Below are 23,481 nucleotides of genomic sequence, written 5' to 3'. Positions count from 1 at the left end.
CACAGAGACAGCAGCAGAAGATAAGAGCTAGGGAATACAATTCTGACTATACTTTGAAATATATCTGCTTATAATTACCAAAATAAAAATAAAAAGAAGTAGACAAGAATATAACTCTGGCTTACTCTTTGAACTCCCTCTATGGGAGGAAACTGATAAAGGAGATGAAGCAACAGAGGAAGGTTGTGAAGAGTGAGATGATGCTCCTTCACTTCTAGACTTGACAGATGACAGTTCCTCCTTGGCACTGGAAGCACTGATGTCCACACTACTGAAAAAAGCAGAAATAAAAAAATATATAGAACAGTGGAAGCCATAGTCAAAGTTGAAAAAGACCATTGAGAAAAATGTGCACACAATGTTAAAGTGATACTATCCTCCTTGCAGGTCTTTCTATCCTGCCGAATGCCCCTACAGCAAGCAGCTTGCTATGGGGCACCAGAGACGATCCGCTGCCCTGTGTGTCTATTGAGACACGGAGCCCCATGGCGGCTCCGCCCCCTCCTCATTGACCGCAGCAAAAGCCAATGGCACCTCGTTGCTGTCTCAGCCAATCAGGAGGAAGTGTCCCAGACAGCTGAGACACTTGTGCAACATCGCTGGATTACGATGGGGCTCAGGTAAGTATTAGGGGGCTGCTGCACACAGAAGTTTTTTTTACCTTATTGCATAGAATGCAATAAAGAAAAAAGAAAAACCCTTTGACTTTAGAACCATTTTAACTGGTGATGCAGTTCCAAGACCTTTCTTTATGTATGTATGTTTTTTTTCTGTGAATGGAGAAGAATACGATGTATCTTTCTCGTTCCTTGCCGGGGAAAAAAAAAAAAAAGTAGTGTAAATAGTTTTTTTAAATAAAAAATAAAGAAAATCACCTAGATCAAGGTTTGATCTAGGTCAGTGCCAGGGTTAGTGTTTGGGTCAAGTAAGGGTTGAGGGTCAAGGTCAGTATATTTTTAGACCTTCAACCATTTTTTTTTAATTAGAATCAGTGTCAGTCAGTGTTGGTGTGCTTTGAGAAAAAATAAAAAAAGAAGAAGCAAAATGCGCACTATAGCTTTTGGGCTTTACTACAGCATACAAACAACATACACATATGTGGAATTGTTGCGATCGTCAGGAGCAGGAGAATCTATTTTGGGTTGTTCATTGGTGGTAGATTATAGTAATAACAAGACATATACAGCTAAAAAAAAAATAATGATTTTCTATTTTGGGCCAAGGTATAATCCACCTGGATGCACAAAGTAGTTGTGTCGTGGGTTATTACATTGGTGCGCAGCACCAGCTGGACCGGAACATTACGAGAGCTGCAGCGCCACAGTGCTTAAAGATCATTTAAGTGAACTACAAATACCAGCATGCTTTGGGGGTTTTGATCAGCGCAATCTCTAGCTGTTTGTGGTGAAGAACTCTATGATAATGATAAGACATGTCTCACTGGTGTAACATTTAAACACAGCGTCTCAAGGGAGTAGGGGCCCGATAACTATGGGAGGCAGGAACCCAACTGCAAGCACCTCATGAAGTCTAGATCAGTTACACAAGTAGAAGTCCTAATGTGTGATGCAGTTTTAGGAGTGTCTGTTCACATGGAGATTGCAAAATCGAACCACAAATATTAACGGCAAAATATAGTCAACAAATTCTGCTGATTAAAATATCTCATTAGTGTACTTTTATGTAACAGAGCAGAATAGTAAATAGCAAGATCAGATGCCCTTTAGCTGACTGTTTCAACTACTGAACTTAGTGTTAGATGTTGGCTGATCCCACGACTCCCAGTGCAGCAGTAAAAAGTGTTAGGGATTTAAGAGGTTAGAGTTCTACTTTAAATGGGTTGTAAAGGTACAATTTTTTCCCCTAAATATCTTATTTTACCTTAGTGCAGTCGTCCTTCACTTACCTCATCCTTCGATTTTGCTTTTAAATGTCCTTATTTCTTCTGAGAAATCCTCACTTCCTGTTCTTCTGTCTGTAACTCCACACAGTAATGCAAGGCTTTCTCCCTGGTGTGGAGTGTCGTGCTTGCCCCCTCCCTTGGACTACAGGAGAGTCAGGATGCCCACTAACACACAGCTCCTTTATCTGCAACGTAGAGAGCATCCTGACTCTCCTGTAGTCCAAGGGAGGGGGCAAGCACGACACTCCACACCAGGGAGAAAGCCTCTCATTACTGTGTGGAGTTACAGACAGAAGAACAGGAAGTGATGATTTCTCCGAAGAAATAACGACATTTAAAAGCAAAATCGAAGGATGAGGTAAGTGAAGGAGGACTGCACTAAGGTAAAGGAAGCTATTTAGGGAAAAAAAAGTTGTACCTTTACAACCCCTTTAAGCATTTACTTCAATTGTAGAAGTTGTTTAAACGTTTTTTTAAATGACAAAAACAAATAATCAATAGCTTTATGTTTTAACCCGATCAAAATGTATGATGTCATGTATGTATGCCTAATGTATAGATTTAATTTTTTATAATTATTATGTATAACTGATAATAATTGCATAAAGAAGTCGAACCTTCGTTGAGCAGACTTCTGAGAGTCTAGGGCCGATTCATTAGCTTGGGATGAAACAAAATCATCTGCATAGGAGACGCTGTTCTGAGGACTGGTTGCTGAATGCACAGGCTGAATATTTGGTACATTCTCTTCAGTATTTTCATTTAGCTCTACTTAAAAAAACAAAAAAACAATTAAACACCTATACACAAAAATGCATTGCATACTCTTCAAAATCATGTTCTAGTATCCTCACCTTTGCCATAATGCTGGTAAGATCTGGTAAAGATGTTTATGACACTGTGCGGACTTCCCTTGGCCAACTCCCCCCAAGGATCTGGTCTAATGCTAGACGTTGGCAAAGGTAGGTACTTATCAGCCTCCCTCTGGAACTCGGAAAGTGGTGCAAAAGATTTGGTGTCCCGGATGCAGAACTCTTTATTTTTAAGAGTTTCAGCTGGATTGGGTTGTGACTCGTGTTTAAGAACACCCTCCCCTTCAGAAAAACTGGCATCACTCAATATTGGCCCCTCACTAATAGAGCTGGTGCTGGAGTTTGGTGACAGAGAGGCTTTCTTTGACATTTCAGAAGGCCTTGCAGATGTTTCATGTTTTTGCACAGGCAATTTTTCTTCCTGTCCAACATTGCATGTCCCCAGCAATGTAGACTTGGGAGGAATAAGCTCCTCGGGATGTTTCCTGTAGAGATGGTTTGCCCCAGGAAGGTCATCTTGGGAGAAGTTACTTGAACAAGTGCGCAGCATTTTCTGCATCCTACTGGAGAAAACATCCTCTTGGCTTTCTCTTTCCGGGGGACTATCCGGCTTTTTCCAAGCTGATTTTATTGTCTGTCTCGGCTCTGGATCTACAGACCATGCCGATGGAAAGTTAACCGAACCACCAGCTAACTTTTTAGCTTCATTTTCAATTCTAGAGGACAGTGATACTGCTGTTGCTTTTAAGGATTCTATGCGATCTAGATTACTCTTAAAATTTGCAGATGGTTTTCCTTGGACACTTGCATTGTGATTGGATGGAAATACATTTGTAGAACTTTTCCAGTTGCTGAACAGAGATTCCAAGTCTTTAGGAAGGGCAAGATACTGAGGAAGAATTCCAGCTCCCCCTGATGTCTGGCCATAAGAATGAGGTAATAAACTTTCTGAGGTCAGTCTGTCTGGTTGAGGATAGATTGATGTCTCTACAAGGTCATTCCTTTAATAAAAAAACGAATAAAAATCATTTACGAAAACATGAAATATAACATTTAAACGAGAAAAGTGGAAATTCGTCTTCAGGCAGATTTTCAGAAAATACCCAAATACAATTCTATAACCCATGGACAGTATATACCATATCTCCCAATCTAAATGCAGCTGTTGTGGGTTTTCTTCAGAAAGAACACTGGCCCCCTCATTCCCGTTTGTCCTACTATTCAAATCATGGCCTGACTTACAATAATGTGCTCCCTAGTGGGCGCTCCAGGCCAATTAAACTGCACACATTTGCAATGCATCTTCTCCCAGCTCCAGTTAAGGCTTGATAGTGGCCGCTCCAAGCTTTTGTAAATTCTGCTAGTGCAGAATAAAAAAAATAAAAAATATTGCAGAAACTTCTCCATCAGGTCCATCACCCAAGTACACCAGCAAAACACTGGAGCCCCACAGAATGGGTGGGGTTATAGGAGCGTGCGCCGAGAGGCGCTCCCAGTAAAGATTTTTACCAGTGTTTAGGCGGCATACTGTATAATGGTCTATGACTACGAATCCTGTACTGTACGATTAAGATAAACCAAAAATACTAGCTTATATGCAATGCATTTCCATGTGCCCCTCACTTTAAAGGCTAGTAAAAAAATTGGGGAGGTTGCCATTTTTGTTCAGCTTGCTAAAATAATTATTGAAAGAATAGAAAATTACTCACCTGAGTAGAGGCTGCAGAGGTTCAGAGAGAGAGAGGTCACTACTGGAGGAGGCACTATGAGGTCTCTCCTGGCCCTTATTCTCTTTGTCCGACTCACCCGAAGGTTGATACAAAGGATTCGTCTTTATTGAAAAAAAAAAAAAGAAGAAATTTATATTTGCATTCTGCATAAGCTGCAGTATAAAATGTAAGGGAAGTTTTTTTTTTTTTTACTAAGCTCCCTATAAACAATGAAACTTGAAAAAAATGTTATGGCCACAGTAGTAAAAGGTAAAGTGTATATATATAAGGGCCGAAACAACTAATCGATTAATCGACAACTAATCGGTTATGAAGTTAATCGATTACAATTTTCATAATCGATTAATTGGCCAGTAACATAATGGGGTTAAAACAACTAAAATTAGCCCTTTAGTACAAAAAAGCAAATCACTACTGTAAATATTACTTTCACTGTCCCACAGTAAAAAAATGAACCCCTTACAGTAGAGATTATTTTCTCTTTTTGTACTTAAATTTTTTTTTTTTTTAACCCCATCATGTTACTAAACATCTCAGGCCTGGGGTCACACCTCTGTTTTTTGGTGCTTTTTGCAGAAACAAACTACAGTTCATTTACATGGTTTCCTATGGGACACGTTCACATCCATGATTTTTTTTCAGTTGCTGCGTATTTGGAAAGGGCAAGGACTTTTTAACGCAAAACTGTGCTATTTTGTATTTTTTTGGTTCAATATACTTCAATGGAGAAGCTGCAGAAAAGCATGTAATGTGTTTTTGCGGCAATTTGTGTTTTGTAATCTGCCCAACAACAAATTGGCCCCAAAAAATGTAACAATGTTAATTTTTTTAAGGCTATTATCCGATTAATCGAAACAATAATCAGCCAACTAATCGATTATGAAAATAATCGTTAGTTGCAGCCCTAATTATATATATATATATACATACATATACATACATACACATACACATACACACACACACATATACACATACGGATAGAACGGATAGAACGGATAGAACGGAGACGCTCACACACTCACATTTTTGTAAAAAAAATTATTAAATCTTTTCATGTGACAACACTGAAGAGATGACACTTTTCTACAATGTAAAGTAGTGAGTGTACAGTTTGTATAACAGTGTAAATTTGCTGTGCCCTCAAAATAACTCAACACACAGCCATTAATGTCTAAACCACTGGCAACAAAAGTGAGTACACCCCTAAGGGAAAATGTCCAAATGGGGCTCAATTCGCCATTTTCCCTACCCAGTGTCATGTGAATTGTTAGTGTTACAAGGTCTCAGGTGTGAATGGGGAGCAGGTGTGTTATTTGATGTTATGGCTCTCAGTCTCTCATACTGGTCACTGGAAATTCAACATTACACCTCAAGGCAAAGAACTCTCAGAGGCTCTAAAAAACTAAAATAAAGAACTGTTGCTCTACATAAAGATGGCCTAGGCTATAAGAAAATTGCCAAGACCCTGAAACTGAGCTGCAGCACGGTGGCCAAGACCATACAGCGGTTTAACAAGACAGGTTCCACTCAGAACCGGCCTCACCATGGTAGATCAAAGAAGTTGAGTGCATGTGCTCAGCGTCTTACACAGAGGTTGTCTTTGAGAAATAAACATATGAGTGCTGCCAGCATTGCTGCAGAGGTTGAAGGGGTGGGGGATCAGCCTGTCAGTCCTTAGACCATACGCTGCACACTGCATCAAATTGGTCTGCATGGTTGTCATCCCAGAAGGAAGTCTCTTCTAAGGCCCCGTACACACGGCCGAGGAACTCGACGTGCAAAGCACGTCGAGTTCCTCGTCGAGTTTTGGGATGAAGCCGCCGAGGAGCTCGGCGGGCCGCCTTCTCCCATAGAACAACGAAAAAATAGAGAACATGTTCTCTATTTTCTCGTCGAGCTCCTCGGCGGCTCCATCGAGCCAAAACTGTACAGACGACAGAGTTTCTCGGCAGAATCCGGGTTTTGACGGAGTTTCTCGGTGAATTCTGCCGAGAAACTCTGTCGTGTGTACGGGGCCTCAAAGATGATGCACAAAAAAACCCGCAAACAGTTTGCTGAAGACAAGCAGACTAAGGATATGGATTACTGGAACCATATCCTGTGGTCTGATGAGACCAAGACAAACGTATTGGTTCAGATGGTGTCAAGCGTGTGTGGCGGCAACCAGGTGAGGAATACAAAGACAAGTGTGTCTTGCCTACAGTCAGGCATGGTGGTGGGAGTGTCATGGTCTGGGGCTGCACGAGTGCTGCCGGCACTGGGGAGATACAGTTCGTTGAGGGAACCACAAATGCCAACATGTAATGTGACATACTGAAGCAGAGCATGATCCCATTTCTTCGGGGACTGGGCCGCAGGGCAGTATTCCAACATGATAATGACCCCAAACACACCTCCAAGACAACCACTGCCCTGCTAAAGAAGCCGAGGGTAAACCCTATTGAGCATCTGTGGGGCATCCTCAAACGGAAGGTGGAGGAGCGCAAGATCTCCAACATCCCCAAGCTCCGTGATGTTGTCATGGAGGAGTGGAAGAGGACTCAAGTGGCAACCTGTAAAGCTCTGGCAAACCCCATGGCCAAGAGGGTTAAGGCAGTGCTGCAAAATAATTGTGGCTGCACAAAATATTGACACTTTGGGCCCAATTTGAACATTTTAACTTAGGGGTGTACTCACTTTTGTTGCCAGAGGTTTAGACATTAATGGCTGTCTGTTGAGTTATTTTGAGGGGACAGCAAATGTACACTGTTATACAAGCTGTACTCTCACTACTTTACATTGTAGCAAACTGTAATTTCTTCAGTGTTGTCAAATAAAAGGTTAAATAAAATATTTACAAAAATATGAGATGTAATAATTTTCGTGAGATAGAGAGTGTGTGTGTGCACGTATATATATATATATATATATATATATATATATAAAAATAACACATACACACACAGTATATGCCACAGATAATGAAAACTGAACTGGCCACACACCATTACACACCAACTGCACATTCTAGATGTATTAACATTTACATAGCGGGTCTAAGAATGACTTTGGCGTAAAATGCATGTTGCAAGAAACACCTAAGTAGTGAGGAAAATTCCCAATAAAAATGTCCAAAAAGTCAGAATGACAGTTCAGCTACTGTATGAGGAATGCTGCTCCTCTAAACCAAGCCATGAGAAAACTCTGGCGCACAAAAAGGATAAATGAACGAAAGAGGGCCTTCATCTAAGGGTAGCTAAATTATTTACAGAAAAAAAAAAAAAAATGTGTATATATATATATATATATATATATATATATATATATATATATATATATATATATATATATATATATATACATATATATATATATATATACATATATATATATATATATATATATATATATACACACACACATACACACACACACTATATAAATAATGCATTAACAAAAAATTGTCTTTGTGCTCACCATAATAACAGTGAACCCTCGTACACACGCTCGGTATACTCGGCAAGAAAACTGCCCAGAATCTAGACAAGAAAAATAGAGAACCCGCTCTCTATTTTCTCGTTGTGAGATTCTCGGTAGTTTTCCTGCCGAGAAACCCCAGAGTGTGTATACTTACCTGGTCGCCGTGAAAACCCACGCATGCTCGAAATGACTTTGACGCATGCACGGTAGCTTCCTAGGCATAGGTAGGGTGCAGCAAAATGGCGGCGATGGCACTGAATGTGACGAGCGCATGCTTGTCGTACGCGATGACGTCACCGTGTTCTTATTTCAAGAGAACAGCGGTTCTTTTGAAAGGAGAGTCTGGCCATTGTGTATGTTTTATTTCTGACGAGATTATGGCCCGTGTGTACGAGGCTTGACAAGGCTGGTATAAACCCTCTCACTCCTGGCACACCTCAGTTTTGTAACAAAGCAGTACTGAGAGTAAGGAGCATAAACACAGAGGGGTAGGCCCCCTAATGACTGGTAATAAATGGATTTTATGGTGAGATAAACCCAATTGTCATTGAATCCTGTGTAATTCAATGAACAAGAAAATAATATAACCCAATGTTCATCTGCAATTTGTAACACAAGTTCGATGCTTTCTTTTATAACTTCCATTCCATTAATCTGCTGTCATTATTTGTTTTCATCTGTCTTCTAACTTGAGGAGCTGAAAACTTTGAAATAGAAATTTCACATAAAAACCCACCTGCTTTTCCTGTGTAGAGACTTCAGCCCATGCTTGTCCTAGCAGCAGTTTGGTGTAAGTATCGTTTTGTCGCCGTGCATTTGGATCTAAAGACTTGCTTGATGCCGTGTCCTGTGCATCCTTCTCACGCTGTCCAATGGACGCACTTTTAGCTTTGCTAAAAGCCTCCTTTTGTTTTTGATACAATTCTTGCAGGCGCTTGTTCTTCTGTTCCTCAGCTTGCCGCTGGGCCTCTCTTTCTTCATGCTGTCTCTTTTTCCTCTCCTCCTGTTGCCGCATAATATATAAGCGTACCTGCTCAGTGTCATAATGCCTTCTTTTCGAAGAGATATGTGGCTCTTCAGAAACTTGTCCCTTTTCAGGCTTCCTTTTGGTGGGGCTGTGGCTTCTGTTACGAACCTGTTTAGTGCCATCAACCGCACTGTCCAACTGCAGATCTTCTAAAATCCCCCTGATTTCCAGTGGAAGAAAATCTTTTCTCACCTCCGATGATTCAGCCTTGACTTTCTGCTTCTCTGCAGTCTGTGACTTCTTGTTATTGTTTGAACCATTTGTGTTGTTAGTTTGGCCCCTAGTAGAATTCTCAGCAGGATGCGACTCGGAACGACTTGAAGAGTGAGCTAGAAATGTGAAAATATAAAAGTATTATAAGGGTTAACCACCGGGGATGGACACCAGGAGCTAGGTAGGTCTCTGCACTCAAGTTCTCAGCTTTCTCCGCTATTGTGGACTTTAGGGGAGTGGAATTCTAAGGGATTCCTAATTTGGATGCATTTCTAAAATAGCATTGAGACTCTCAAATTTTGCAGTAGGAAGAATTATATTCTGTAGCTATTAAAATTACATTTCTGGCAAATATTCCCTCTTTCAAATAAAAAAAAAAAAAAAAAGAACCCACCAACCTGATTTATTAGTCCTGTCCTGGTTCTCATTAGGTGGTTCTTTAGAAGAGGATCTTTTGCCAGTAAGTCGATCGCTTGACTTTGAACGCCCTTTCCGCTGCTGATCATCGGATGCCATTCTTCTCTCTATGCTCCTCTCTTTGGATGCTGACCTTTTATCCATTGCTGGGTTTGTGGAAGAAGTCTGTTTGTTTGTCTGATCATTAGACTGAGACTTTGCTTCTTTCTCAACCTTGGGTGCAGGACCCAAGATTTGTTTTACCAGTTTTTGACCATCTCTCCATGAAGATGTACCAACGAGGTGTCCTAAATCACAAAATACAAGGAAAAAAAAAAACTCATAAATGACACAATATAGTTACTCATGCAAATAAAGCCAATCACAAAGAGGTTATGCGTTACTTACCCATTTTCCCATCAGGACTTGCAGAGCCCGCCGCACCTCCCAATCTCTGCACCTTTCTTACTGGCCTAGATGTCCTCTTCTCTTTTGTCTTTTCACTGGAAGGTGCAACATCTATGCAAACAGGAGACGAGACTATTTTCTTTTTCACCGTCAATCTCATTATTATATTAGCAGATTTTCCATTACCAACGCACAATTTTGTGATTCTTCAAGCGGCGTTTCATCGTTTTTATGTCTTTATTAAAAGTCAGCAGCTACAAAAAGTGTACCTGCTGAAATTTAATAAACACACACTCATCTGTCCCACAGTCCAGCTATGCGGCCACCCAAAGCCTTGCTCCTCTCTGCAGCGCCGGCATCACTACTGTGGGCACTCGGCTGTGACAGCTTGCAGCTTCACAGCTGGGTGCACACTGCGCATGTGCAAGTCATGCGTCCTGAGTGGCAATCTTCTGGGACCTGTGACCCGTCTCAAAGGATTGCTGGGAGGGAGGAGCCGTCTAGGTGGCCTCTCCCCCCGCCCCAAAAAAAAATGACATGCCAAAATGCCTGTGTAGGAGGCTTAAGGTAACTGATGTTGTAAGCATTCCTTCACTCAAAAAGGTTTTCTTTAGCAACTACTTTAATTCTTGTCAGGAATTAAAGAGTTGTTTTATCCATATCTAAAGGCAAGCCAAAGACCGTGCAAATTTCTTTTCTGCAACCATGATTTCCCCATCAAAACACAGTCAGTGCTGACAGAAGAATCCCTCCTGGAAAAACATGGCCTTCTCCCAGCAGGAAATTCGCTGGAAGCTGTCCCTGCCTGGAGAATACAATGATTATTGCTAGTGGCTATAGCAGCCGCTAGCAATAATCACAAGTATATCACCTGTCCTACGGTTCAGCAATGCGGCCGCCCAAAGCCTTGCTGCTCTCCACAGCACAGGCATCACTACTGTGGGCACTCGGCTGTGACAGCTTGCAGCTTCACAGCCGGGTGCACACTGCGCATGTGCGAGTCACACGTCCTGAGTGGCCGGGCAATCTTCTGGGACCCGTGACCTGCCTCAGAAGATTGATGGGAGGGAGGGGCCGCCTAGGTGGCCTGGAGGGGAAGTGGAAGCTGGGTACCTGTGAAGTCACACTGAGGCACTGCAAAAACGCCCTAAAACGTTAGGGTCTTAGCGGTGCTTTACCAGCGTTTTTCGGGCGCTGGCAGTCTGAAAGGGCTCTGAAAGCACTCTGGCTTTCACATTGGGATTGCAGATGAGGCTTCTTTCAGGCACTTTACAGGTTTTTTTTTTTTTTTAATGCCAAAGCCCCTGAAAAACGCTTGAATAACGCCCGGAAAACACCACAGTGTGAAAGGGGCCTAACTGAACGGTTGCAAGGTTTGAGCTCTATGCACACTAGTGTTTTTTTAAGAGCCTAGAAGCCATTAGGCCTCTTTGCACATAATACTCCTGTTTGAGCAGCTACTTTTTCAGAATTTTGTTTGCAAAAAAAGTATTCTTGCGTTCTCATTCTGCATAATATTTAAATGGACAAGAACACGCATTTGTGCACATTCGCACACAGGAGGCGTAAATTACTGACCAAAGAAGAAAAAAAAAAAAGCAGATTTTTTCCATTTTTTTTCCCTTACTAAAGAATGCACAGCGCTGGTTTACACGCCTGTGTGCGTAGGCACATTGCAATTAATAGCCTGAATTTTAGCTAAAAAAATATAAAAAATAAACTGTACTCAGCTTTTTCAAGCTAAAGTGTGCAAGAGGCCTTATGAGCTTTTTTTTTTTCTCTGCTCTTTGAAGCGAATAATGTTATCCTATGTGTTAATGCACACTATTTTATGCGAGAAGCATTCTTCGAGCTTCAGGCTCCATGCACAATGAGCTTAAGGCCCCTTTCAGACTGGAGCGGGAGCCGCGGTGGCGGTATAACGCCGCTAAAAATAGCGGCACTATACCGCCGGGATTGCCGCTGGAATCAGCCGATAGCGGTGCGGTATTAACCCCCGCTAGCGGCCGATAAAGGGTTAATACCGCCCGCAATGCGCCTCTATAGAGGCGCATTGCCGCGGTTTCCAATTGTTTTCAATGGGAAGGAGCGGTGAAGGAGCGGTATACATGCCGCTCCTCTCACCGCTCCAAAGATGCTGCTGACAGGAGATTTTTTTGTCTCCCGCCAGCGCATCGCCTCAGTGTGAAAGCCCTCAGGCTTTCACATTGAGTCTGCAGTGATGGAGTTTTTCAGGCGGGATAGCAGCGCTATTTTTAGCGCTGTACTGCCTGAAAAACTCCTCAATGTGAAAGGGGCCTTAAAGAAATGCCAGTTTTCTTGTCAGAAAAAAAATGGTCATACAAAACGTCCTGTACCAAGTTCAGATGAGTTTAGGAGAGTTTTGCGTTTTTCCTGCCAGAAAGCTTCAAACAAAAACACAAATCAGTTTTTTTTTTCCTGCCTTTAAAACGTTGAGCTCAAAATATGCCTGAAATCATCCCAATGTACATGGACACATAGGATAACATTGAGCTTCTTCTACAGGCAGATCACAAAACCCCTGTAGAAGCAGCGATTTTTAAGCCAGTGTGCATGGAGCCTCATGTACTGTAAAAATAAAAACACGAATGCTCCCAACAGCTACTAAAACGCTAATAGAACTTTAGAGCGATTTCATTTGAAAACTGCACAGATGTAGTTGTAGGTGAGCATAATTGAATTTTTTTGGGGGTTGAACGGGGAAAACAAAAAACATTCATCTCCAGTCTGGGCTGCTGCTGATCAGGGATATGCAATTAGCGGACCTCCAGCTGTTGCAAAACTACACGTCCCATCATGCCTCTGCCTCTGGGTGTCACGCTTGTGGCTATCAGTCTCGCTATGCCTCATGGGACTTGTAGTTCTGCAACAGCTGGAGGTCCGCTAATTGCATATCCCTGATGTAGATGAACCTAGAACCATGCTTTTTGTGACTGATCAAGGCTACATCTATGAAGACGTTTAAACGTCAGGCATTTCAAATTTAAAGGTTTTGCACCAAAAACTTATATGGTTTAAAACACAGGAAGTATAGCAAAACACCCAGTCAAGAGACAGCCTAAAGCTGTTTTGAGAATGCCAATGGAGGGCAAGTACTTTTTCTAAAAAGGATTTAACCCTTTATACTAAACCTAGATATTAAAAGTATTCTGTGGAATTAACCTTTCACTTAGCTGTCCAATACTGGAATTTACAAATAGGCTTTCTCCTTCCTGATCATGCAGACACAACCAAATAAACTCCAATGTTCCCGTCATATACTAAACACTCACCCTGAAATGATGGTGCCAATGTACTATGGAGGTTCTGAAATTCTGCCTCCTGCCAGACTTTGCCATCTGGAGTTCGGATTTTTGTTTCTGGGGGGTTAAAACCTAGAGGGGGGAAGCAAAAACAACAAGTTGTGTGTTTTTACACCGCTCTCTACATAAGCAATAACCCAATGTTATTAAGGGGAAGAGAAAGGGAAGAAGCAGTCTATTTATAAAAAAAATAAAAATAAAAAATATTACCGTACAATCTCTTTCTCCGAGTTCATTGATCATTTTAGACCACAGAGTTTATAGCGCCATCTACAGGACGACAGTCAGTAACTAAACTTGGCACCGCCTATTGACAGTTCTAGCTGGTATAAACCCCCTCTCTGCTGTGGACAAACCATTTAGTAACAAAACGGTACAAATAACCACAAAAAAGGGGCAGGTGCTGTATGCATTAATGAACTCAGAAAAAGGGATTTAAAAAAGGCAGTAACAAAATTCTGTTTTCTCTTTCACTCATTGATGGATACAGATTCTTCTAATTCTCGACCATAGAGGCACCCCAAAGCAGTGCCAAAATTAAGGGGTGGTAAACAGGAGCCAAAATAGGCCAACACAAGTTCAAACATGAAAACACAAGCCAACCAAAACAAGGAAAGAGAACACCTCAACCATCGCATGCAAAACGTTGCGACTAAAACAAGCGTCCGAAGATGAAAAGCATCCACCTTGTAAAACTTAGCAAAAAGGTGCGCAACCATGACCAAATGTCTTGTAAGCCACCTTACAAATTTGAGATACAGACACCCGATGTTGGAAAGCCCAAGAAGCACTAAGCATTCTGGTAAAATGTGCCGTAATGGGTGGGGGGGGGAAAGGAGGTACCCGACAATTAATGGTATAAGCATAAAACACCATTTATCTGGCCCACCATGGTGGCAGAGAAGGCTGCTAGGCCCTGTCTCGGCCACCCATGATTACAAAGAGAAACCGATTTCTGAAAGACAGATTACATCCAAATTGTCCAGACCACATCCAAGGTGTGCAGTGCAACTTTCTTAGGATGCGAAGAATGTGGGCATAGGTAAGGCAGCACAATGTACTCAAATGAAAATCAGGCACCACCTTCGGAACTTAAGGCATGCCATAGGTGTGTGCAGCCTATTGCATTGGGGTGTGCGCTCCAATGCTCAAACAAACTTAACCACTTACAGACTGGAAGATTTGCCTGCTTAAAGTGGTTGCAAACCCTTACAGCACACCTTTTGTTACATCTAAGCCTATAATAAGGCTCATCTGTAGCTACCCCAGATATCTCCTAAACGGTTTAGGAGATATCCCCTGTATTTGCATGTTCCGATTTCATCAGCACATGCGCACTCAAGCAATGGCACGTGCGTACCTGTTGCTTCAGCGAGTGTGCCGTTATGGGTGGCTTCCGCGCGCATGCGCGGCAGTGACATCACAGCTCCAGCCAATCACAGCGCCGGAGCCCGCGATACCTGGAAGTAACTCCGGGAGCAAAGTCGGCCGCTGGAGCTGTGTACGAGGACGGCTGCAGGGGCTTCGATCTCAGGTAAGTAATTCATAATGAGCTAGTATGATATGCCTTTGTCTTGAAGGTTTTTTTTCCCCCCTCTTTTGTCATAGGGTTTACAACCACTTTAATGACCAGGCCATTTTTTGCAATATGGCATTTTTTCAAATGAAAACATTTGTCTTTTTCCTTTTTAAAAGTAAATAATAAAAATCCCAGTGGTGATAAATGCTACGAAAAGAGCTTTATTGGTCTAAAAAAATGATATCAAATGAATTTGAGGAAGTGTTAAAGGACCGGATAATTGTCCAAATTATATGGAACTTTGACAATGCTTAAAGGAAAAAAATGTTTTTGCTGAAATGACTGTTTACAGCGTATAAAGACATAATAGTTAACTGATTCCTTTTAAAAATGGTTAAAAATAGATAAAAATCAATCATATAATGTACCTACAGTTTCGTTTTTGCATGCCGTTTTGTGCTTCTGTGATGAACAGAGACAAAGAGCCAATACAGGGCAGTGATGGTTTGGAAAACAAAACTGATTGGTGTTGAGGGGTTTTAGACACACAGTAATCACACCTCCTTGATTATTAACCACAGAGAGAAAGCTCCCATGACTTTTTTCATCGGGAAACAGACTGTTCAGAACAGAGAAGGATTACAGCAACATCAGAGCAAAAACGAACAATGAGGACATGAAACCAGGACTGCAGTAAGGTAAAGGAAGCTATTTCGCTAAAAAAAAATTTTCCTTTAGTGACCCTTTAACCACTTAAGCCCCGGACCAATATGCTGCCTAAAGACCCAAGGGGTTTTTACAGTTCGGGACTGCGTCGCTTTAACAGACAATTGCGCGGTCGTGCGATGTGGCTCCCAAACAAAATTGGCGTCCTTTTTTCCCCACAAATAGAGCTTTATTTTGGTGGTATTTGATCACCTCTGCGGTTTTTATTTGTTGCGCTATAAACAAAAATAGAGCGACAATTTTGAAAAAAATTCAATATTTTTACTTTTTGCTATAATAAATATCCCCCAAAAACATATATAACATTTTTTCCCCTCAGTTTAGGCCGATACGTATTCTTCTACCTATTTTTGTTAAAAAAAAAAAAAATCGCAATAATCGTTTATCGGTTGGTTTGCGCAAAATTTATAGCGTTTACAAAATAGGGGATAGTTTTATTGCATTTTTAATTTTTTTTACTACTAATGGCGGCAATCAGCGATTTTTTTCGTGACTGCGACATTATGGCGGACACTTCGGACAATTTTGACACATTTTTGGGACCATTGTCATTTTCACAGCAAAAAATGCATTTAAATTGCATTCTTTATTGTGAAAATGACAGTTGCAGTTTGGGAGTTAAACACAGGGGGCGCTGTAACATTTAGGGTTCACTTTGTGTGTGTTTACAACTGTAGGGGGGTGTGGCTGTAGGACTGACGTCATCGATCGAGTCTCCCTTATATAAGGGATCACTCGATACATACGCCGCCCCAGTGAAGCACGGGGAAGCCGTGTTTACATACGGCTCTCCCCGTTCTTCAGCTCCGGGGGAGCGATCGCGACTATAAAAAAATAGCCGCGCCGTCGTCCCGGATCGCTCCCTGAGGCTTACCGACCGCCGCATGTACCGGGGGGGGGGGGGGGGGTCCTGATCGGACCCCAGACCCACGTCAAGCAGAGGACGTACAGGTACGTGCCTGTCCGTGCCATTCTGCTGACGTATATTTACATGAGGCGGTCCTTAAGTGGTTAAGAGAGGAGAGTGGTGGTATCAATGTGGTGCTATAGCCACTTCATTGAGTGAGGGGAGCACTTTAATCTGAGTGAGGGGAGCACTTTAATCTGAGTGAGGGGAGCACTTTAATCTGAGTGAGGGGAGCACTTTAATCTGAGTGAGGGGAGCACTTTAATCTGAGTGAGGGGAGCACTTTAATCTGAGTGAGGGGAGTCCCTATAGTCACCAGTCAGATGGGCAAGCCTATTATGATTTCAGAAGGTTGTTGAACTGTGCACATGTAGGATATTTGTATCATTAAAAATAAATCAATGCATATTACAGATCTTGTGATAATGATTCTTGCCTGGAGTTCTGCTTTAATTGGACTCTATGAAAACTCAGAAGCAGATAAGATTACATTAGTATATGATCACCATCTATTATAAGCACAGCTTTAGAAACCACTGAATAATATTTTTTTAGCACTCATACCACGGTAAGATGGAGGTGGAGGAGCAGCTGCCACTTTCCGTGTCTTTGTGCCTGCTGTAACATCTGTATGGTGTGTAGTGTTCGGAAGTCGTTCTCGGTTGTCCTTCTCAACTGACACCTCCCACTGTCGGCGAATTCGCTCTTTCAGTTTCTCCAATTTTGTGTCAGGTTGCCGCCTCTTTAGAGTCTCTAGCTTATTACTTGAAGGACTAAATGACACATGCTGCTGGGAAGATTCCGATGGTTTAATTTCTCTAAAACCAGTTTGTATGTCACTGTAAGACTGCTGTAATCTCCACTCCAGAGCATCAATGGCTAGTCGGTCATTCAGATAGTGTACCGAGGTCTCATCCAAAGCTGAAGTACGTGTGCTGTCAAAGTCTTTTTCCTCTTGGACACCTTTATTTAAACCAGATAGAGTGTGCATAGTGCTTTTCTCATTTGAAGATGACAGCACGCTTGTAGCATCCCTAAAAGAGACGTTTTATGATTAGTCTTCAAAATAGAAGAAGTCCAGCTACTAATAGGAATGTAAAGTGAAAATAACTAACTGTTACAGAATTTGAATGAGTCTAGTCTCCAAGCAGACATCCTGTCTGAAGGATTCAGGAAGAATTGGCCAAAGGCTTAAAAGTGACACTAAAGGTTCCCGTAAAAAAAAAAAAAAAAAAACACAAACAAACATGTTATACTTACCTCCCCTGTGCAGCTTGTTTTGCACACAGTGTCCCCGATCCTGGTCTTACGGGGTTCACTCGGCCGGCTCCTCCCCGCAAGAACTAACCCCCTTCATGTGAGCTCTCTCCCATGGGGGTTAGTTCTTGCGGGCGCGATACAGTCTGCGGCTATAGCGACCGGCTGTATCACTCGCGCCCCCCCGCCGTTGGATGCGATTGACAGCTATCAATCCATCCAATCAACGACCAGACTGAGTGGAGAAGGGGACGTCGGGGGCGAGCGCAGCAGGTGAACAAGCTCAAGTAAGTAAAATGGCATAGGATGCATTTAGGTGAAAAAAACCCGAACCTTTACAACCCCTTTAAGGAAAAAAAAAAACAGACTGATTAACTGCCTCGTAAAATAAGTACACCTCACGTTTGAAACCGGACAACAAAAAATGTTGAAGCTTTGTAAAATATAGAGACTACATTACACCTACCGATATGAGGCCAAAGGTTCCCGGAACCCAACATGGTATGAACTTTTCACATTGCTCTCCAGAGTAGTGACACGCAGTGGACTACGAGAAGACTTTTCTCTGATGGATTTTCTAGGGCGGGAAGACTTGCTTGGGTGACCATTTGTATCTTCAAGGTATCGTCCATCTACAATTATAATTAAAAAAGAAAATTACAGAGAGAAAAAAAAAAAAAAAATAGATATAACCTACCAGTTAGCAGCCTAAGATGCATCCAGAACATCCCGGAGGCCTTTGGTGCTAAACCCGAAAGCCACATGCATATGGACCCAAACCTGATGTTAGTTTGACAGGTGAGGTCTGTCATAGCTGGCAGAAACAGATGTATCTAGTCAGTGTTTGTTACATAGTAAACAACAGATGCACTGTAGCAAATTCTGATTAATTGCTCAGAAAGCCACAACTGTAGCAAATTGCAGAACCCTGTGCAAGCTATCACCAAGGCAGCCTCAGCACGAAAGGTAGGGTTAGGGGAACTGAAGGTCACAAATCAGGGAGGGAGGATGAAGCTTTAAGCGACCTGCAAACATCCTCCCCTCTCACCCACGTTTGGCAAAGGACCACCTTCGCCTGCTGAAACCAGAGTGAGTCTAGAGAGGCATTCCCAGGCACCTCCTAGAAATCAAATGGTAAAAACCCAAAAACAGGAGTTGCTGTGCATGTGCCTGACTGAGTGCAGGAAACACAAGAACTGAAGGGCAGTAGTGGGTGGGGAGCCTTTCACTTCTCTCTATGCTTGTGTTTTCTCTAGGAGGAGGAGCCTATTTCTCATGTGACCGTCCTGGAGGATGACTTGGGAAAAAAGTTTTTATATTCAATCAAAATGTATTTCCTATTTAAAAGTAGACCTGTGGAGATCCGCTGCCCTGCCCTTTGATCAGCTCAAGGGCAAACTATCGTGGCTTATGCTAAATGAGAGGTTGACGGCCTTAGTTCAGGATAAGATGAAGTTATTCCACAAAGTTTGCGACCCGTGGATTAGTTATTTATCACATGACCCCCGGGCTCTCTAGGTCTCGTCTCACGAGTGGGCTCCCTGGACATGGGACTGTGGCTCCTATCCTCCCCACCTTTCCTTCTTTGATCTCTCTCCTCTGTTCTCCTTTCTTCTCTACCTCTCATTTCCAATGCCTCTATGGCTGGGTGGCAAATACCGCAGAATACCTTCAAAGATCTGGTGGAGTCTATGCCTCAATGGGTTGAAGCTGTCATAATGGTATGGCTGATCAGTGTACCTGCAGCATTCGTTTATCTAAGGCACTGTGCTTTTAAGACCTAGTCTCATGAGATTTGGCGATGCCACTACTGTAATGCCGTTTTCCTTGTCAGAGAGAAGAATTTACCCAAAGACCTGCAGTGCATTTTTCTATTCAATAAAAAACAAAAAAGGTACTCATTAAACAAGATGTGTTCTTTGAAAAGTACATCTGCCAACAAAGAGGATGTCCTAGTAAGTTTGATAAATTATGGTCCCCATGGTTGGACACACTGCTCCATTGCTGGTATGCGGTTTTTGGTTACTATTGTAGGCTCATGGTGTAATGTCAGAACTGATAAATTGTTACTCCGAGGCAATTTGGCTTTGTTGTATGATGTAGATTACTGCTGTTTTTAGGAGTTGTACTTGCTCTGGAATGGTAATGTTTTATCAAATCATTCTCTGCAGTTACCTTTTGTACCACCACCCCCTCCCTTTAGATTGTAAGCTCTACGAGCAGGGCCCTCCTGTACCCTCTGTATTGAACTGTACTGTAATTGTGCTCCCCCCTATACATTGTAAAGCACTGCGTAAACTGTTGGCGCTACATAAATCGTGTATAATAATAATAATATACCTTTCTCAATAAAACCTCACCAATTTACATGAAAAGCATATTTTATGTTGGGTACATTAATAAGTACAGGACATCTCCCAGAGTCTTTTACAGTATACCCATGCAAAGACAAACCAGCCTGTGTGGCTTCTACATCTGAATAGATTTCCCACAGGGAGAAATAGTGCAAGAGGTGTCACAATGAGCCTTTGTAAATGTGCATAAGTTAAACAGATTCCCTGTTTGGCAAATTAAACCACATTGACATGGCCAAATGAATGTGGATGCTTGCCAATATCCATGGGCAGTGCATGTACTTAAAATGGCAAGACCTTGTTCTACAAATGACTGCACACCATAGTATTGGCACAATATTTTAACAAGAATGCAATGTGAAGTACAAGAGGACGTTTTAAAAGCGTACAGTCCACTGATAGTGGTGGCAAAACATACCCTTCCTACTTATTTTCCGAGTAGCACCGACCGGCTTCCTAGCATCCATGATGGGATCAAAAATGACACTGCTTGTGGGGGCCACATCCAGCTTGTTTTCAACGTGTCTCAGCTGAAAAGGTACAGAAAAACACATTTCACAGAATAAGATCATTTACTGCAATTTTAATATTTCTCAGTGTAATTGTCAGCCATCCCGTCACAGCCTACTGTCCTGAAACCTAAAAATCTCCATAATTGATAGCACCCTCATCTTCTGAACAGCTGTGAGCCTAAGAGCGTGAAAACAAAGAACTGTGGGCCAGATTCACAGCGGAGATACGACGGAGTATCTCAGATACTCCGTCGTATCTCTCAGAGTATCTATGCGACTGATTCATAGAACCAGTTACGCATAGATATCCCTAAGATCCGACAGGTGTAATTGTTTTACACTGTCGGATCTTAGGATGCAGTACCGCGGCCGCCGCTGGAGGGAGTTCGCGTTGTAAACCAGCGTCGGGTATGCAAATTAGCAGTTATGGCGATCCACAATGGTTTTTCGCGTTCGCTACGTCGCCGCTAGTCTAGTTTCCCGTCGCAAAGTTAGTCGTCGTTTTGGGTGCCTTAACTTTAGTCAGCAAACGTATTCCTGTCTAAAGTATGGCCGTCGTTCCCGCGTCAAAATGTAAAATTTCACGTCGTTTGCGTAAGACGTCCGGGAATACGGAAGTACGCTACACACGTCGCCGATCAAAAAAATGACGTCAGTTCGCGCAAAGCACGGCGGGAATTTCGAAACGGAGCATGCGCAGTAGGTCCGGCGCGGGAGTGCGCCTAATTTAAATGGAACCTGCCCCATTCGATTTGGACCGCCTTGCGCCGGACGTGTTTACGATACACCGCCGCAAGTTTCCAGGAAAGTGCTTTGTGGATCGGGCACTAAAACTGAAAACTTGCGGCGGTGTAACGTAAACGGCTTACGTTACACGGGCGCAATTGTACCTGAATCTGGCCCTGTGTTGTCACTGGTTCTAGTTCCACCATCCCTGAATAAACTGCAGCCTCTTCCACACAGACTCTGCAATCCAGCCCAGAAGCCCGCTTCGAAAGTCCATTAAAAGTTGACTGCAATATATTTCACAAAGCTCACTTGTAACGCTACATTTACACGGACGTTTGTGTCTGACAACAGATAAAGCGCCACGAATATGCACTTGAAAAAGTAGAAATATTTCCTGCAGATAGCTGCATCAGGGGTTTCAGACTCCACGTCCAAATTCCATACCAGGCCCTTCAGGTCTGGTATGGATATTAAAGGGGTTGTAAAGGTTTGTTTTTTATTTTCCAAATAGGATCCTTTAAGCTAGTGCATTGTTGGTTCACTTACCTTTTCCTTCGATTTCCCTTCTAAAAGGTTTTTTTCCTTTGTCTGAATTCCTCACTTCCTGCTTCTCCTCAGTAAGCTTGAGTAAATCAGACAAAGATAACAAAGAAAAAAACATTTAGGAGGAAAATCGAAGGAAAAGGTTAATACCAACTAACCAATAATGCACTAGCTTAAAGGAACCGATTTAAAAAATAAAAAGCGAACCTTTACAACCCCTTTAAGGGGGAACCCTGCGCCAAATGAGAAAAAAAAATTGCCTGGGGTTCCCCCCAAAAAAATCCATACCAGACCCTTATCCAAGCACGCAACCTGGCAGGCCGCAGGAAAAGGAGGAGGGGGGGATGAGAGAGTGCCCCGCCCCCCCTCCTGAAACGTACCAGGCCACATGCCCGCAACATTTTTTTTTGGCGCAGGGTTCCCCTTAAAATCCTGAAGGGTCTGGTATGGAGTTTGAGAAGGACCTCTACGGGATTTTTTTTAAATGTGGCGCAGGGTTCAGACCTGAAGGGCTTGGTATGAAATTTGGGGGGGGACCCCCACGCATTGTTTTTTTTATTTTGGTTCAGGGTTCCCCTTAATATTCATACCAGACCCAAAGGGCCTGGTAATGGACTGAGGGGGGGGGGGGGGGGGGCATGCCGTTATTTTCAATGACTTATCTGTATTGCCGGGACCCGACAATTCATTATAGCCACGAGTAGTTTTAAATGGCTTTTTTTCCCTTAGAAATGACATTTTGTGCAGGGACGGGAAACATGCGCTACTTTACATGCATACTATAGACACCCCCCCGGTACGAAATTTAAAGGAATGTTTCACTTTTATTGTTTTACTTTAAGCATTATTAAAGTCACGGCTCCCGAAAAAAACGTAATGTTTAACTTTTTTTGCATTGATACATGTCCCCTGGGGCAGGGCCCAGGTCCCCAAACAAATTTTATGACAATAAGTTGCATATTAACCTTTAAAATTAGCACTTTAGGTTTCTCCCATAGACTTTTAAAGGATGTTCCGTGGCTTTCGAATTTGCCGCGAACACCCCTAATTGTTCGCAATTTGGCGAACACCCGATGTGCGAGTCGAACTTATGTTCGACTTGAACATCAGGCTCATCCCTACTTAGGGCCACACACACATTTTTTTTTAGCAGAGACCCGACAGAAAAATGTCAGTTGTTCCAACATTTTATGTCACACTGTATTTGCGCAGCAGTCTTTCAAACGCAATGTTTTTGGAAAAGATACCCTTTAATAAATTAAAAAAACACACAAAAAAAGAAAACAGTATTATTTTTGTATAAAGTGAAAGATAACCTTAGACGAGTAAATAGATACCCAACATGTAATGCTTTAAAAATTGTGCTCACTCGTGGAATGGCGACAAACTACAGTACTTAAAAATATTTAAAGCATCACCTATGGAGATTTTTAACGGTTACACGTTTAGAGTTACAGAGCAGGTCTTGTACTAGAATTATTGCGCTCATGCCAACAATCGTGGCAATACCTCACATGTGTGGTTTGAACACTGTATACATTCGCGGGCGCGACTTACGTATACGTTCGCTTCTGCATGCAAGCACGGAGAAATGGGGCGCTTCAATTTTTTTTTTTTATTAGCACTGTCCATTTAAAAAAATATATATTTTATCACTTTT

At 42.3% G+C, this 23,481-nt stretch overlaps 1 protein-coding gene across 7 annotated transcripts in view; it reads right to left on the bottom strand.

The window, feature by feature from the left end:
* The window catches only part of CEP350 (centrosomal protein 350), an 89,040-nt gene that overhangs the window by 47,508 nt on the left and 18,051 nt on the right, over window positions 1-23,481 (bottom strand). For 3 of the 7 annotated variants that reach the window (XM_040360230.1, XM_040360233.1, XM_040360235.1), the window contains exons 4-14: window positions 20,456-20,567; window positions 18,150-18,315; window positions 16,991-17,460; window positions 13,245-13,346; window positions 9,952-10,062; window positions 9,546-9,851; window positions 8,644-9,263; window positions 4,425-4,546; window positions 2,758-3,716; window positions 2,521-2,674; window positions 126-271 (exon numbers count right to left, since the gene is read on the bottom strand). In XM_040360230.1, the coding sequence (XP_040216164.1) occupies window positions 126-271; window positions 2,521-2,674; window positions 2,758-3,716; window positions 4,425-4,546; window positions 8,644-9,263; window positions 9,546-9,851; window positions 9,952-10,062; window positions 13,245-13,346; window positions 16,991-17,460; window positions 18,150-18,315; window positions 20,456-20,567 (3,268 nt within the window). The remainder of the gene's footprint in view (window positions 1-125; window positions 272-2,520; window positions 2,675-2,757; window positions 3,717-4,424; window positions 4,547-8,643; window positions 9,264-9,545; window positions 9,852-9,951; window positions 10,063-13,244; window positions 13,347-16,990; window positions 17,461-18,149; window positions 18,316-20,455; window positions 20,568-23,481) is intronic. The other 4 variants (XM_040360234.1, XM_040360236.1, XM_040360232.1 and 1 more) reach the window with 3 other exon arrangements.

Source organism: Rana temporaria, chromosome 7 (assembly GCF_905171775.1).
Source record: "Rana temporaria chromosome 7, aRanTem1.1, whole genome shotgun sequence".
In the NCBI taxonomy this organism is placed as follows: domain Eukaryota; kingdom Metazoa; phylum Chordata; class Amphibia; order Anura; family Ranidae; genus Rana; species Rana temporaria.
Note: the sequence above shows the minus strand (reverse complement) of the source record. Positions and strands in the feature narration are given on the sequence as shown.